The 15,297-nt window shown below is 43.5% G+C and overlaps 1 protein-coding gene across 1 annotated transcript; it reads right to left on the reverse strand.

Moving 5' to 3' along the window:
* Positions 1 to 1,990: 1,990 nt before the first annotated feature.
* On the reverse strand, positions 1,991 to 15,210 carry LOC135390578 (glucosidase 2 subunit beta-like). Its single transcript, XM_064620317.1, has 15 exons — positions 15,048 to 15,210; positions 13,970 to 14,086; positions 13,812 to 13,907; positions 12,331 to 12,388; positions 11,010 to 11,127; positions 10,813 to 10,942; positions 10,235 to 10,340; positions 8,368 to 8,446; positions 8,144 to 8,233; positions 8,010 to 8,090; positions 5,982 to 6,174; positions 5,852 to 5,921; positions 5,609 to 5,773; positions 5,411 to 5,510; positions 1,991 to 2,741 (listed from the first exon to the last, which is right to left on the reverse strand). The coding sequence occupies exons 1-15, from the start codon at positions 15,199 to 15,201 to the stop codon at positions 2,595 to 2,597; spliced, it is 1,704 nt and encodes a 567-aa protein (XP_064476387.1). The 5' UTR covers positions 15,202 to 15,210; the 3' UTR covers positions 1,991 to 2,594.
* Between the last annotated feature and the right edge of the window lie 87 nt (positions 15,211 to 15,297).

Raw genomic sequence — 15,297 nt, forward strand, 5'->3', positions numbered from 1 at the left:
TAAGGTAAAACCCCGAGACTAGGGAACACGAAAGGACAGACACAAACACGAAGTCTCAACATGCAATATGCATCATCTTCACCAGCTCGCTTGCTTCCTAGCAGTTTTTTCATTGTCGGAAGAGCTGTTTAGGTACCGTGCGGACCATATGGGACATCATTTCGGTATATCCATGCCTTTTTGTCTCTCATCTCGGTTTCTGCACCATACTCTCCCTGAGACTGCCCTATTCTGAAGCCTATGTTTTTGCAGCTTTGTTTATTGTTTAGGCTCAGTATGGCTCCCACAATTTTTCTGTAGCTTTCGCACGCGCAAATGCGCCACCGGAAGTTCGTCAGGTATGCAATCCCCCTAGAGTATATCTGCGCATATCCTGTATATTTCAAACGGGTTTGGTTTCGCTTTGCTGTACTGCATAAAGGTTTTGTTGCCGGAAAGAGAAGTGTGTTTTCATAATCTCTCTCTTTTTTGTTATTATTTAAATGTAGCAAAAATGATTGCTTTGACAAAGTCGGTACACTGCGGTGCAGTCCAGAGTTATAGCCCTAGAATCCACGTTTTTCCCGGGTTGTCCATGGAGGAGGAGGAGGAGTGTCGTTGGGAGGAACCCGAGAGGTCTGCCTGCCTGATTAGGCGGCATGTTTCTCGGGAAGGGAAGGGTGGTGGAGTGAAGTGGAAGACCGAGCGGAATCCGCTCGGGGGGAGGATAGCTGCGTCCATGGGCCGACTTCAGGGGAACTGTGCCGGCATACGCCTATTACACATCTGAGGGAAACCAGGAAAAACCCCAGACGGCACAGCCGGCCCGCGGATTCGAACCGCGGACCTCCCAGTCTCCAAGCGCACGCGTTACCGCTGCGCCACCGGAGCTGGTCGGGTTGTCCATCATATGAAGACTTCGCGCATTCCATTGGCAGAGTTGCGTCAAAGTTTTGCCCCGGGAAGGGGCAAAAACTGTTCCGTTGGCAGAATTGGAACAGGCGTTGAATGTTCCATTGCCGGAGCACAATTAAGCTTTTGAACGTGCGATTTCCTTGGGGCAAAGCGAGCGGAACACGACCTAGAAGAGGAACAGCGGAAACACGACTCCCCCGTGTCAGCGCATGCTCCCGCCGGGGTCGCAACGACAGTACGTCTCTGCGCATGAGAGAGAATAGTTTGGAGACAGCACGTCTGTTCACTGGGAAACTTCACTTCTTTTTCACTCATTACACCTAGACTGTCATAGTCATTGCAGTACCATAGGGATATCAGTATCAGTTTGTTGTGTAAATAGTTTAGTCCCTCCCCCCGAGTCACCTGTATAGAATAGGATTGAAAAAATAAATAAAATAAAACAACAGTAGCGATCAGTTTGTGAGGAGAAGAAACATTACACAGACAAAGTCTAACCAGGCCTAATAGAAAGTCTGAACCAAGCGGCCAAGATTTTTAGACGACCTTCTAGAACCCACAGGTAGATCATGTGGTTGCAAGAGTGTATGTTGTTGAGATGTCTTTTACTTTGTATGACATTGTGTAAGAATTCCCGAGCGCAATTAAAAGACCACTCTACGAATAATGTGTAATAATGTCGAAAGGCATACTTCTCATGCTTCCACCTACTCATGTCCCCACAAGCTGTACCATGCATTATGTGTAGAACCTCAAGTTTTAGGGTTTAGCTCGATTGTTCCTCGAATTGAAGGTGGCCCCTTTAGGGTGAAACCCAATTTTTACCCGGCAAAGTGCCCTCACTGGGATGTCTGTAGGAATGCACTAACTTACTTGTTTGGCAGCAAATGCAGTTAGTACATCACCATTTGTACCAAACCAGTACGGTTAGTATGAGCAGCTGAGCCCCATTTCTCCCCGAATTTAGCGTACTGGAAGGTTTTTCACCCGAATTCGCATCAATTTGGAGCACGTGGTTACTTACCCGATTTAGAAAAAATATTTCCCGAAAACTTCGGGCTTTAACATGCACGCCTGCACGGGATGCACTCTCAGATAAGGAAATAAATACGTAACTTTATTCAAATAATCACCGTTGGTATGCCTCTCAGGAACATATGGAATGGCAAGAGAATACTTATGTCCTCATAACCACAGGCTCTTTCTCCCCCAAGGAATTTTCAATGCATATTTCCTTCAAAAATTATCTCATTCTTGTCCTTTCTGCGTAGAAAAGCTTGCCGTAGAATTTATTCAAAATTACTCCAGAGTAAAGTACCAGAAAATTTGTTTGTACAAACATCAATGCCACAAAGCTGGTGTCAGTTCTTGTAAAAAATAAAGAAGATACGTGAAAGGTGTGCCGATGATTGAAGGCAAAGCACATTGTAAGTTCCAAAAACAATGTAACAAATAAATGTTAACCTATCTATTTAAATTCAACTCTGTCTTTCACCACAAATTACCAAAACGAGAACCAAACATTTATGAGCCTACTAATTTCTGTACGTACAAGAAAATCCCCCCAGATGATGCCACACAAGAAACAGGAACGAAAGGTATGACACCACACCCAGAGACATATGGCTGTCTTCGCTTCTTTTTTTTTCCCCTTTGAGTAGAAGGTTCCGCAGTAGAAGTGAATAATGAGACACACCACCTCACAGTTCTGTGTGCACATGTTCCTGCTCTTCTGGTGCAGGTCGTGTGCGGCATGCCGCAGGCGTCGTGAAATCAAACATGTACTCACAACGACTTGGCTCTGAGGCCGAAGTGAGTTCGTTTTGGAGTCCGCAGTGGATATTTACCTAGGGATGAAAATATGGCACAGCATCAAGCACATCTGGCAAAGCTGCACCAAGTGACCCCAACAAATGATTTAATATCTAACTGGCACTGACCAAAACTTTCCACAGGGGTGCCTGTGCAATACTTACAATGGGAAAGTTTCGGGAGATATACTAAGCATTGAGGGTTTGGCTTCAGAAATTATCAGCTCGACAAAGGATGTCGTACGAACGGAGTTTCCAATAGATAGGTACATATTTTTCTTATCAAAATTTCGTATGTCGTAAGTATGAAACAAAAATCTAGATTATATAGGTTGCTAGATTTGTGATCCTATTTGTCATTCTTTAGAGACGTTTTATTAGAAAGCTACGAGAGCAGCATAGATACTGCCACTGTGTTCATCGATAAGCCCTTTAATTAGGATGTTTCGAGCAAAGGTGATACAATCCTCGTTGAAAGCCATACTGCCGTATAAACTAGAGTTGCGCGAATAGCAAAATTTTCATTACAAATCACTTATACTGCGAATCCAATCCAAATAATTTCTTCAGATGGCGAACTGAATTCGAATAATCAGAAAAGGCCCGATTCGAATAATTTCAAATACCTCGTGGTGAAAAATTTTGTGGTGTTGCGCTCACAGATGATGTTCTGCTCCAAACATGCGAGCCTTTTGAATCAGCATAACATATCGTGAGAGAAGGGTTCCTCTGTGTTATGTATGATAGACTGCATTGAGAGTTAGTCAACATGTTCCATGCAGCCTGCTTTGTGTGCATATCCAATTTCTATGTTTGCATCGTGAATTTCCTGTACTTTTTTAGAACCTGTACATATTCCTGTTCGTTACTGAACACAACTCTCAATAGTTGGGAGCGCATTTACTCGAACTTGCAATGCCCAGAGCATAGTCTTGACCATGAGCTCACAAAATCTGTAGACTTTAGTGACAAAATATTGCAAAGTGTAATGAGGTGAACCCGACTTGCAGAGCAGGGTCGCACACCAAAGGAGCAATGGCAGTAACGTGAACTAACTTCATCTAACCCTTGGATGTAATGAGGCGAAGCCCACTTGCAAGGTGGCGATAACAATACTTTGCTTCGGTACTATTAAAAGAAAATTCGAAAATTTCGAATACTGAAATTAGCTGGCAAATTGCATTCGAATAGCACCATATATTGGATTCATATTCGAAATTTCGAGAATTCACACTGCTCCAGTACAAACTGGAATATAAGGCGAGGTCTTTCCACATAAAAATGCCCTTGTCCCAACGGGCAAAAATCTGGCTTGCCATCAGGCAACATATATGTCATCACGTGATCAGCACTGCATTCTCTTCATCTTCGGAAGCGGTAATTTTGTGTCATGCTTCACCCGCTTTATGTCGTTTTCAAGAAACCCTTCCAAGATTGCATCCGTATAACTAAGAGTATAACTAAGGCTTCTTCGTTTCGGGGTTAAACCGGATTTTTCCCAATATTTACGCCCTGAACACATTTTCAGGTACAACACAATTTCCATCGAGAATCCCCGAGTTCCCTTGGTGTGCCAAAGTGAGTCCTCAAAGGGTGATTCATGATATCAGCCCAAACAGGTCCGGAAGGAGACCCGCGTATCCTTGTTTTATAATCCTCAGGACAAGCCTTCATGGAGCTGGGACATGTGTGGCCTAGTCCCAAGTGCTTCTTCTCTGGTGATGTATCCCCACCAGTGCAAATGAAACAGGAGGTCACAGAACACACATACACAGCCATAGCCGCACAATAGTCCTTGTCATTCAGTGAGAGGCTGACTGAGAAGTTGGGTTGAAAGAAAACAGCGGAGCACTGGACTGGAAAAGTGAGGACTGTGGCACTTTAGATGGTGACAGATCCCAGAAGAAAGCCATTCAACAAAATGACATGCCTCTGATGCAAACAATGAGTACGTAAGTAAACGATTCAATCTGCCATAACCACAGAGCAATAAAAATTTTGGTTTCCACACTCAGTATCACAATGACTCGAATCAGTCGACTTTGATTTCACCCCCAAATCCCCGATGACATATGAAGTAGGGGAGGAAACATCCGATTTCCTTTCAAATTTCTGCATGAAAGTATTATCTAATTCACACCCCTCGAATTCTAAAAATGATAAAACCCAAAAACAAAGAGTCCTACATATAACTTATAGACTGTGTCACTTCCTCGAGAAATCGTCGTGAAATGCTTCAATTACTTCAATTACGGAAGTCGTATTAGTGACACTTTAGATGGAACAGAGGACAACCTGCCATGGGTTAGTGACTGACCAATCGCGGACAAAGAACTCAACACAGACCCTTTGTTTTTACGTTTTGCAATATCTTTGTGCAATACCATCATTATCATCATCATCGTCACAGTAGAACCATTCCACGCTCACTCTTCCTTAATCATCGCATGCACCAGTGGACGTTTTTGCCTCAGTTTTCTGTTCAGAAAATGGGGCAGACCTATGCACAGGATCCGTATAATGAGGTTGATACGGTGCTTCCTAAAAATCCTGACAGGAGCCCACCCCTTGAAATATCTATCGCCAAATTTGCTAAGCCAAAGAGGTGAAACTGAGACTGCGCACATCGGGAGCAGAGGGAGAACAGCGCTCATCCGAGTAAAAGAAACTAAATGAAGAAGTAAATGAAGAAGTTACAAACTCACAACAGTAGAACGGGAAGGGCCATTCCAACATGACGTGCCACCCTCGTATTTTTGGTGCAAATACTTGCTGTCATCCAAACCAGACCACGAACCCCAACGCCTGTGCAAGAAAAAAAAAAAAAAAGAAGCCACAGTTAAGATGCTCACGAAACATTTATGCGAAACTATTTGAAACTACAAGAAAAGTAGTCAAGGTACCCCAGACTAGTCTCTGTCCCTTCAGACTTTGGTCTTTGTGATGCCTTGTCAAACATGCACAGCTTGTAAGCGTACTCTCGGTCTGTAAACTCGAAGCACTGGTCTTTTAAAGATGCAAATTCTTCTTCGGGACCAAAATCTGTGCCGAGCACACCTTCCAGTCGTCTGCAGTATGTGCGAGGAAAGAAGGAAGACAGATGAAGAAAAGGTATGGCTAACATATGTTGAAACAAAGATGCATACCTGATTTCGTTTTCAACATTCCTAAATTTCTCATCTGCGGAGGAGAACTGCTCCCTAGCTGCCTTTGCCTCTGTACCGGAAGAGAAAAAAAATGCATCCCAGACACTGCGTGTAAGGAGCAACAGCTTACCATCAATCAGTGCCTGAGTCTCAGGGTCATATTTGGACTCTTCCTCCTCCTTCTTTATAGGCTCAGGAGAGGCTTCTTCTTCCTCCTCCTCCTCCTTCTCTTTGGGTGGGAATTCTGGAGGTTCAAGGTCATCCTCCTCATCCTCCTCCGTGTCATCTTGCCTAGTATCCTCACTATCCTCCTCTACTTCATGCTGTGATGAACCAGAGAAAGTTATCTCAGATATAGCAGCTCAGTTAGAATTTTAGTGATCTCTCTCTCTCTCTCTATATATATATACATACAGGGTGCGGCACGAAACGTGTTGTTATAACAAAACGGCTCAACGGAAAAATATGGGGTAAGCTAGCTTTCTTCTGGGCATTCAGTTTGCCACCTAATAAAAATAGTTTCATCAATTTTCCATTGAAATAAATTGCATTTTCCAAATTGAACTCGTGAAATTGCTTAGTCAATGTAGCGTTTTTTTGTCTGAATTACATTGCTCTTGGCAGATTTGAGCTAATCAATCAGAAGAAGAAAAAAAAAGCTTCACAGAAGGATTTCTATACGTGTAAAAGTTGCACAGAAATTGAGGTCTACTAGCGCGTATTCAAGCGGTGCAGAAAAGTCAGCCACAAAACAGTGGCGAGAGAGGAGGACAGTCAACACCCAGACGATAGACAGAGCAGCTGGGAAAGAAAATAAAAGGGTAGTGACAATATGGCTCGCTGCTGTTAACCGATATCACAGATGCACCGCCACTTCTAGCATGCTGAAGCCCGATTCAGGATAAAGAAATACGCCGTAAACTTTTGTCAGGACCTGTACAATCCCTACAGTTTGGCAACCTCAGAGCCATTTATAGGGAGAGTTTGGCCATTCTTCGATCTTTTGCCGCCTCATGGGAGGAGCTTATTTTGACGTCAGAGTCGTCGTTGCGCCGCCCAAACAGCCTGAATCCGAGCGGAATCCGCTTATCGGCCATTTAGTCCGCACCATATTGATGCTGTCCGCCAGCTGGTCGACAGCTTCGTGGTCGCGTTGAATGTAATCTACAGGAATAATTGGCTTATGACCCACTAGCGCCGGTGATAAGGGGGCTTTGTTGCCAAACAGAAAGAGTTCAAGGACGAAAGGCTTCCGAAGCAAGAAGTACCCACGAGTCTTCTCTCCTTGGATTGTAAACAACGATGAGCATCAATATGGCGTCGGCGACCGGTTGACGACTGGATAACAATAGAGCACGACGAGGGAGGTCGTTCAACCGTGACGTCGCATGACGCGCTTTAAGTTAGGCTCCTCCTAATGGCCAAACTCTCTCTTATAAACGGCTCTGGGCAACCTTAGCAAGCTGCTCCCCCTCGTGGGCAGTCAGAGCAGTACATGAGCAAACGCGACACCGCGTCCCATGTGAGCAGACTCGATCCCCCATATTTGCTACTATTGCGAGCCATGTGGTAGTGCTGAAAACAAAATCTGGAAAGCGAAGCTTAAATAGTTCGAGGACTAAGAAATTTGAGCATAACACTAAAGCCTCCGATGCTCGAAGCCCATCTCGCATATCGCCAGTATGCTGCCTGCGACGAGTCCTTCTGAGAAGTGTCGTAGAACCAGCGGCACGGCTGAAAGCCTTGTGACCGTAGTAGGGTCAATAAGTTTTGCGCTTCGTGCGGCAAAATATTAGAAAAATAGTCGCAACTTCCATTTACGGTACTGATTTATTCGCTTTCTTTTTCTGCTTTCAGTGCTACGGGTGAAAAAAAATCTATTTATAGTGCCTATAATGCCATTTTTAGAGCCTAAATCAGTATTTTTTGTGCCTTTTATAGGTGCCTAAAACGAGTTTCTTTCGTGCCTAAAAATCTGGGCTCTAGTTATAACGACGGTCTAGCGTACCTCGTCATCTTCGATTAGTATACTATCGCAATAGTGTGTCTGTACCTTTCATTATTAGTTTCTTACGCTTGGGTGACGTCTGCAAGAGTAATCTATAAAGTCTTATCAAAGACTGTCCCATCAAAAAAATGGCCACCCAAATCTGCTCACCTGCTGCTCTACTTCTTCCTCCTCCTTTTGTAAAAATGGCATCGGTGTGGTCACCTCAGGGGGTGCTGGAAGCGGGGTTACCTGCGGAAGAAAAAAATCTTCCATACCAGTCACAAAAGGGAAAGCACTCATACCTTGCTCATAGTGTATATGGGTTTCATGATCATCCAACCAGTCGTCACAAATTCCTCCACTTCCATCTCTTCTTTCATGTGCAGGAAAAACTGCAGGAAAGATAATGTGCAGGATGTCCAGAAATAGCCAGCACAGCCACACTGGAACACTAATTGTCCCATTTGGGGGGGAGGGGGCAGCCACATTTCTGCCAATACAAATTTGAAAAGTATTAAGAGCTGACCTTGGCCTCATCAACAGATACTGTGCCATCGTGGTTCTGGTCAAAGACGGGATTCTTCTGAAGCTCATCAACGGTAAGACTGAAAGAGTACAAAATTACCTCCTTCAGGAGTACATCGTAAGTAGAGCGCGGATTTTCGTGCAAATGCACGTTTATTTCTCAATGTGGTTTCGAATATGGATGAAAAAACACTTTTGCTCTTGGTCTGCGACCAATTAGAAGGGTTCTATGGTGCATAGAAGTGTTTTGCACGTTGTGGCATATTTCGCGTGAAAGTGCATCAAAAGATTTTGCCATATTATCATGCGCGAGAACTTTTTTCATAGATGGTTTTGCTGGTTTGGAAGCGGCGTTGGGTCGTCATTCGCGAAAATTCTGGTCAGAATATAATATTTTCATAGTTTCAGTTGGGTGAGGTGCGGTGGCTGCTTCATCCTCCACTGCGTGCATGGCCAGTACTTCACTTTCCTCACATAACCGTTATGACGACTGGCAGCGCTCGCATTTTAATCCGTATGATGCAGTGCCAAACGCAAAGCCATGACAAAACAAGCCGAACATATGTATATGTTCATGCTTTTCATGTTGCCATTGGTCAGTCTTGTTTCATCATGGGTTTTGTCCACCAGCTAGCCTGTGTTTACAGAGTTTCATCAGTCACGATCGCAACACCTTCAGCTACACGATTTATATCTGTGACACAAGTACTCGTTGTGTGCTGCAGAATGAAGGCGGGTTTTGTTTTACCATTGTTTTATCCCTAATAAAATACTCACTTTTTCAAAATAGGCATTTGGGGCATTGCTTTCGTACCAAGAACAACGAAAAAAATTGCACACTTTAACCTCTACATAACGAACTTTTAAGTGCTGGCCCTTTTTTTTTCGCTAAATAGAACGCGCAAAGTGGAACAAGAAGAGATGGCCGCCGCCACTACTTGTGCTGCCCGTACCACAAAACGCAGTTTGTCATAAAACAGGTATCGAGCTATGAAGGGCACAAAATATCGAGCTTTATCGTCACATAACGCTAGGAAAGATGTAATTTATGCACAACATCGCTGGGTGCATTCATAACTTTCATAAGATGGCCTCTACTGCTTTCTCCCGCGTGTGCTCTCGCCTACCGATTCGACGTTTCTTGGTTGGTCCACTTGCACTCATGATGGCTGACAAATGCCCGAGGAGAAAATTCCAGAAAGAACGAGAGTACACCGCCGTTGAATACCAAAAAGAACGAGAAATGGGAATCACATAGACGTTTGGACCGATCGAACTTTGACCGGCGGCGGTGTCAGCAGCGCGAAGAAAAACGGGTCAAAAACAGCACAAAACCTCAACTTACTTTAATCGACATTAACAAAAGCAAATTAGACTTTGCGAGAGGTCAGCAATGCACGTTTTCGCATCCAAAAAACTGGTGCCTCGAGCCGGTTTCAAAACTGCGTCGGTGTGCCTAAAAATACCGGTGGCAGTGGCGCATATGTCTGCACGCTCCAACGCAGTAGCCAACAAAACCTAGCGTGAGGACAACGAAAAAAGGAAGGTTTCTCCTCTTCTTCTTCATGGTGAAAAGGGGAAAGACACGTGCAGAAGGCTTTCGTCGCCCTGAGATTTCATTAAATAGAACCGACCAAACAAATGTACGTATTACGTTAAATCGAGCACAAAAATACATTGGCGTCTTTGGGGACATGTACAAGCGACCAAATTTTTCGTTCAATCGATGTTCGTTACTGAGAGGTTCAACTGTATTCAGGATTTTTACTGCAACTTTCAAACATTTTCGGTGCATATTTATCCGCATTCTAATCATAAGTAAGAAGTTACTTGAGCGAGCAACATAAAGCTTATGTTAAGAGCCTCACACTCCATCCATGTTGAGATCGAGGTCGTTGAATGCCTCTTCCGCATTATTCCTCTCTTCCTCTTGATGCTTCTTCAACTCCAGTTCATCTTGCTCCCGCTTCTTTTCTGTTTGCAAAAGAAAAAAATGCTGGGAGTAGTGAAAATTTCAAACGCATTATTTATGCCCAACTTGGCTGAAGAATCCCCACATTTCTAAATAGTTTTATTTTTCTCATTTCGTAGCTTCAAATGGAAGCCAACGGGACAGAGTATAGTATATACCGTTGGTGGGCACCAAAGTACAAATAAATAAATAGAACCAATTCATGAATGTCTAACAAGACCATGTGACGGCAATAATTATTGACCCCTACAGCTTGTCTCGATGATGAGCCTTTCAGATGAGTTTTTGTTTCATGAGGCCGTAATGACATAGAAAGGATAAGACACCATGGCATGTTCCCAGAGCACAGATTACTCTCGAGATGGCAATATGTTTTCACTACTGATATATAAAAATGTTTTATAACTTGCATGTGCACAACTGTAACAGAAATGCCGCTTGTTACTGCGAGGGTTTCAAGGAGTCTTTCCATACCATCTTCGATGTCTCTGTATTTCTTGAGTGCCTCTGTTTCCTTGTCTTCGGCCAATTTTTTCAGGGCTTCCTTCTCCTCCTTCACTTTTCTGGCTTCTTCTAACTCGGACTTGAGCTGCTCAACCTTAGCCTGATAAAGATGAGTGACCAGAATATGTCAAAAAAGAAAGGTTGGAAGAAAAAAAGTGGTTTCTGACCTTGCTCAAAGCCTTGGTCTCCTTGCCATCCTTGCACATCTGCAAGCGAAGCTCAAAGCCCTTGATGAGGAGCTCCCGTTGACGCCTTTGCTCTTCCCGGGCATGACGGCCCAAATCCCTGCAGACATTTCTCGTTTGGTTTCAATATTATAAGTGCACAATGCGCAACATATGATGCCATCAAGAGCGAGAAAAAGCTTCCGAAAAAAGATAAGTTATGTCCCCCAAAAGTTTTTCTTATATCTCATAAAGCAATCTTGCTGACTTGGGCTCTCTTAAGTAAGGCTTGGGTTCTGTGAAAGTTGTCAATTTGAATGAGAGAAACACATTAACATGCTCGGCCAAACCCAAACTCTCTAAGCTCCTGCAGTGTGACACGTCAGACACGTGTTTACGTCTTAGTCATTAAGTTTACTTATTACTTATATGAGCATTACTTCACAGAGTCATGGATGATGGCTGGGTTGACGGGATTTGAGTTTGCAGGGCTCACAATGGGGTTGGGATCAAAATCTGACGCAATGTTGACGGGGTCACAGATTGTATTCGCATAAATAAACATTTGTGAATGTGAATTAGCCTCTCGTATTTGCAGCATCTCTCGACAGCAAATGATGTAGGTGTACTCTGAGGCAACTCAACAGCACAGAGGTGGAGAATGTAGTCTGCACATTCAAAACGGGGCATACGAGAAGGGGGCGGACGCCACGCACTATTTGCGTGCTTTTAAAGCAAATACGTAAAATATTCATGTTAACAAGGCACGTGAATCTGCTTCCCAGTCATCTTCTCAACGTGCAGACTCCACTGGTGGAAATACACCTCTGTGCTCTTGAGTTGTCTCTGAGTAGAGTATTTTTGCACCATGACCAGCGTAGAGGCAACAATTTCATGGATGGAGGGGTCCTCTTATGCCAATGAGAGATGTCTGCAGATTTGTGGGCAAAGTTGACCCATCCTCAAGTACCTATATGCTGTCATCACGTTAAAAGCAACTCTGCTTTAGTCAAACAAATTCTCAGTTGCCTTCGAGTTCAAAGTAATGCTGTATTTTATAGGAACATGCGCGGCAGTAGCCATTGTGTTCCTCAACACGTTTTCCTGCCAATCGCGGACGTTTCAAAATTCTAAGAAGAACAAGGAGCAGCTTGTAACTACGTTGTTTCGTTATGTTGCGTATAAGCAGAGTCATAATAGTGTTCCTTGTATGAAGACAACGTGAATAATGCTCAGAAAAAGTGGAGCGGATAAGGTGTAGGCTTAATGCACGTATCCGAGCGAGTCGACAAAGAGGCTTCTTATGAAATGGGAGGAGACATACGTGCATATGTTAGTACAGTCAGCCGTGCTGTTATATTCATCGCTTGCATCGCAGCAATCTGAAAGAAAGGAAAATGTTAATTTTCCCCAAAGCTAAAAGCCCTTCAAACTGAACATGCTCCACTTACAAGTGCCCTGCACTTTTAGGATGACTCATGATGCCCTCAAGGTGCGTGGAGAGGAGGAAGTGTAGTTTTACCTTTCTTTCCCCCGCTTTGACCTTGATGCGGGTGACAACAGTCTTATCACAAAGGCAAAACAAACAAAAGTGGGGACACTTCCTCCTCTAGACGCACATTTCGCGCGCTTCTTCGTTAAAATCAAGCAGGCGGGGCTAAAGCGTAATTTTTACCAATTTTTTTCGACTATTACTGTCGCGATACTGCGCATGATTGTCGTTGGGACTCCGGTTATCCGTGGAGGACTTCGTATTTCTGTTAAAAAAAGTCAGGTTCGCGGGGCAATTTTCAAAGTCCAATCGAACAAAAAATAAATTTCCCGCAATTAAAAATTGTCCAAAGCCTTCCTCAATGGTGGCAAAATTTTCCAGAAGGTAATTGCCAAAAGTCCCACAATCCTTCGACGAGTACGTCTCCACGTAGAATTCTTAGACCCTGAAGTTTTAGGGTTAAACCCGATTTTCCCCCGAATTTGCACCCCGAATCGAGGTTCACCAGTTTAGGGTTAAACCCGATTTGTACCCGCAAAACTGCACCTAAGCTAGGCACCTCACGGCAATGACATACTAATTTTTCACAAAATACACGGTTGATCTCAACGTCTGATACTCTGGATAGGCTGTACAACGAACGTTTGTTCGACAATAGAGCCCGATTTATCCCCAAATTCAGTCTGATAGTAATTTTTCCGCCCGAATTTGCATGAATTTTTTACATCTAGTGATTGACCTGAATTTTACCCCCCGAATTTGGAAAAAAATAAAACCCGAAAACTTCAGGGTCTAAGAATTCTTTAATCACTTTCGGTGAAGCACCTTGTATAAAATGTCCTTTAACAATGTCTCCTGTTTTGCAGTACATAGCGCAGCCTTGTGTGCTGCACAGGATTTTCTTTGTTGCATATCATATGCTGTTTGTTATTATGGCTAATTCACTTTCCAAACAATATCTGTGGGAACAGTTGCCATCATGTTGACCAGGTTCGATCGTACATCTTCGTTATCATTTTTATGTAGCTAGAAATAAAAATTTGGGTCTGTACATTGCTCCACTTTTAGATTTAGGCACAGTGCACTGCAGTGTCATCAGTAGCAGAAATAAGGGTTGCCAACATATTGGAAATATTGAAAATTTTTACGAACACTGGCATTGAAACACCCTGTCTGCAGCGGCTCTTCCACTGCAAAATTAAATGCGCTCCTTCGTTCCAGCTAAGAGCGGAGCAAAATGTACGAGCCGTCCGACAGACATGATCGGCCCCAGATTATACGAACCTAAATTTATTCTTTAATGCAATACTCACCGCAGATCCCATCGTTTACTCTAGAGGATGGGATATTAATCGGCCTATGGCCAGTATTTGTGCAGTGAAAATATCCTTCTGAACAAGCAGGTGTACCTGGAATTCCAGTAAAAAAAGCCTGGTTACATAACTTTCTTAGTTTCTTTTCCTTTTCTCACCTGGCTCATCAGAACCGTCAGGGCAGTCGCAGTAATCGTCATTCACGTAGCTAAACGATATTGTTTGTGTCCCGTCGAAACATGTAAAATCTCTGCTCGGATCATACAGAGATGCTCCTGCGAGAAAATGATGGCATATTACGTGCAAGTTAACAAAGTCATTCAGAAAAGTGGGAATCTTGCGGGTTATAACTAGGGTTCCAGGTTTTCGGAGTTGATTTTTTTTACATGTTCGGATTATGTTTTTTGGAGTTTATTATGTTACAAGGACTCAGAGTTTTACATCTCTTATTTATTTTATCTCCATTAAAAGGACCATGAAAGGAAAAAATGCATAGAGTGAAATTTTGCTTGACTTTTAATTTGTCTTCTAGAGGACCACAAAACATGAGCCAACTGGCTACCAGTTGGCGAAGTTTGGGGTTGGCTAAACCCTGTCTTTTGCTGAACTAACGTTTAAGGCTAAACGTTTGCTAGACTAACTCTGTACATAACCATTAGGCAGCTTTCGCTCGCGTCCAATCATGCTGTCAGCGTTGCAACATCAAGCTGCTCTTTCATGAAGGCAGTTTGTATGCCATTGTTCCCGTGTCTACTCTGCGGGGAAAGCACGACTCGCAGGAAAAGAGAAACCCTAGGCACTGGACGTGTTCCCACAGGGTAGCGGGCACGGCGAGGCATTTAATTTATATTTATTTTTTTAATTTGTGGGCCGCTTCATGACCCGCCTTGGAACGTGTCGCGACCCACAGTTCGGGAACCGCTGGATTACAGGAACCCACAAATGCGGAGTTTTTCGGATAAATCCGATTCGCTTCCAATTTTGCCGGTGTACGTTTTTCGGGTTCTTTCGGATAGAACCGAAAACCCGGGACCATAACCCTACCAGATAAAGGCACGTCATCAATAAGCCGGCGCGAAAGCTTTAAGTTGTATTGTGGTTTAAAATTACAAACATAAATGTGTACTCGTTCTTCACACAAAAAACGGTTCCTAGGTGAAAAATCCAGAGTATCGCTGCATTTGTACCGGCAACATCGAAAAACTCGTTTTGTGGTCAATGTAGGAAGGAACTTACTCGATAATGAGACACCCCTCGGTCCTGGAACCTGAACTGATTGGACAAGACTACCACGTAAAACAATGAATATAGATAATAAAACGTTTAGTAAGTTTAATTTTGTTAGGCAAAAGACGCCAGCAAACCTATTCACGCTCATGGCCGCCGCCATCTTCCCAGATTTGATGGATCGGAATGGATTGATTTGATTTGACCACGAATTTGATGGACAAAGAGCGCCACCGCATTTACATTATAAAATTAGAAA

The sequence above is a fragment of the Ornithodoros turicata genome, chromosome 4 (genome assembly GCF_037126465.1).
Source record: "Ornithodoros turicata isolate Travis chromosome 4, ASM3712646v1, whole genome shotgun sequence".
NCBI lineage: Eukaryota > Metazoa > Arthropoda > Arachnida > Ixodida > Argasidae > Ornithodoros > Ornithodoros turicata.

Excerpts from the sequence above, each read along its gene's own strand:
- LOC135390578 (XM_064620317.1), bottom strand. The coding sequence starts at position 15,201 with ATGGCGGCGGCCATGAGCGTGAATAGGTTTGCTGGCGTCTTTTGCCTA. Across the intron at positions 10,943-11,009 it reads AGACCAAGGCTTTGAGCAAG|GCTAAGGTTGAGCAGCTCAA; the intron begins GTCAGAAACCAC and ends CATCTTTATCAG. Across the intron at positions 5,511-5,608 it reads GGGACAGAGACTAGTCTGGG|GCGTTGGGGTTCGTGGTCTG; the intron begins GTACCTTGACTA and ends TTTCTTGCACAG.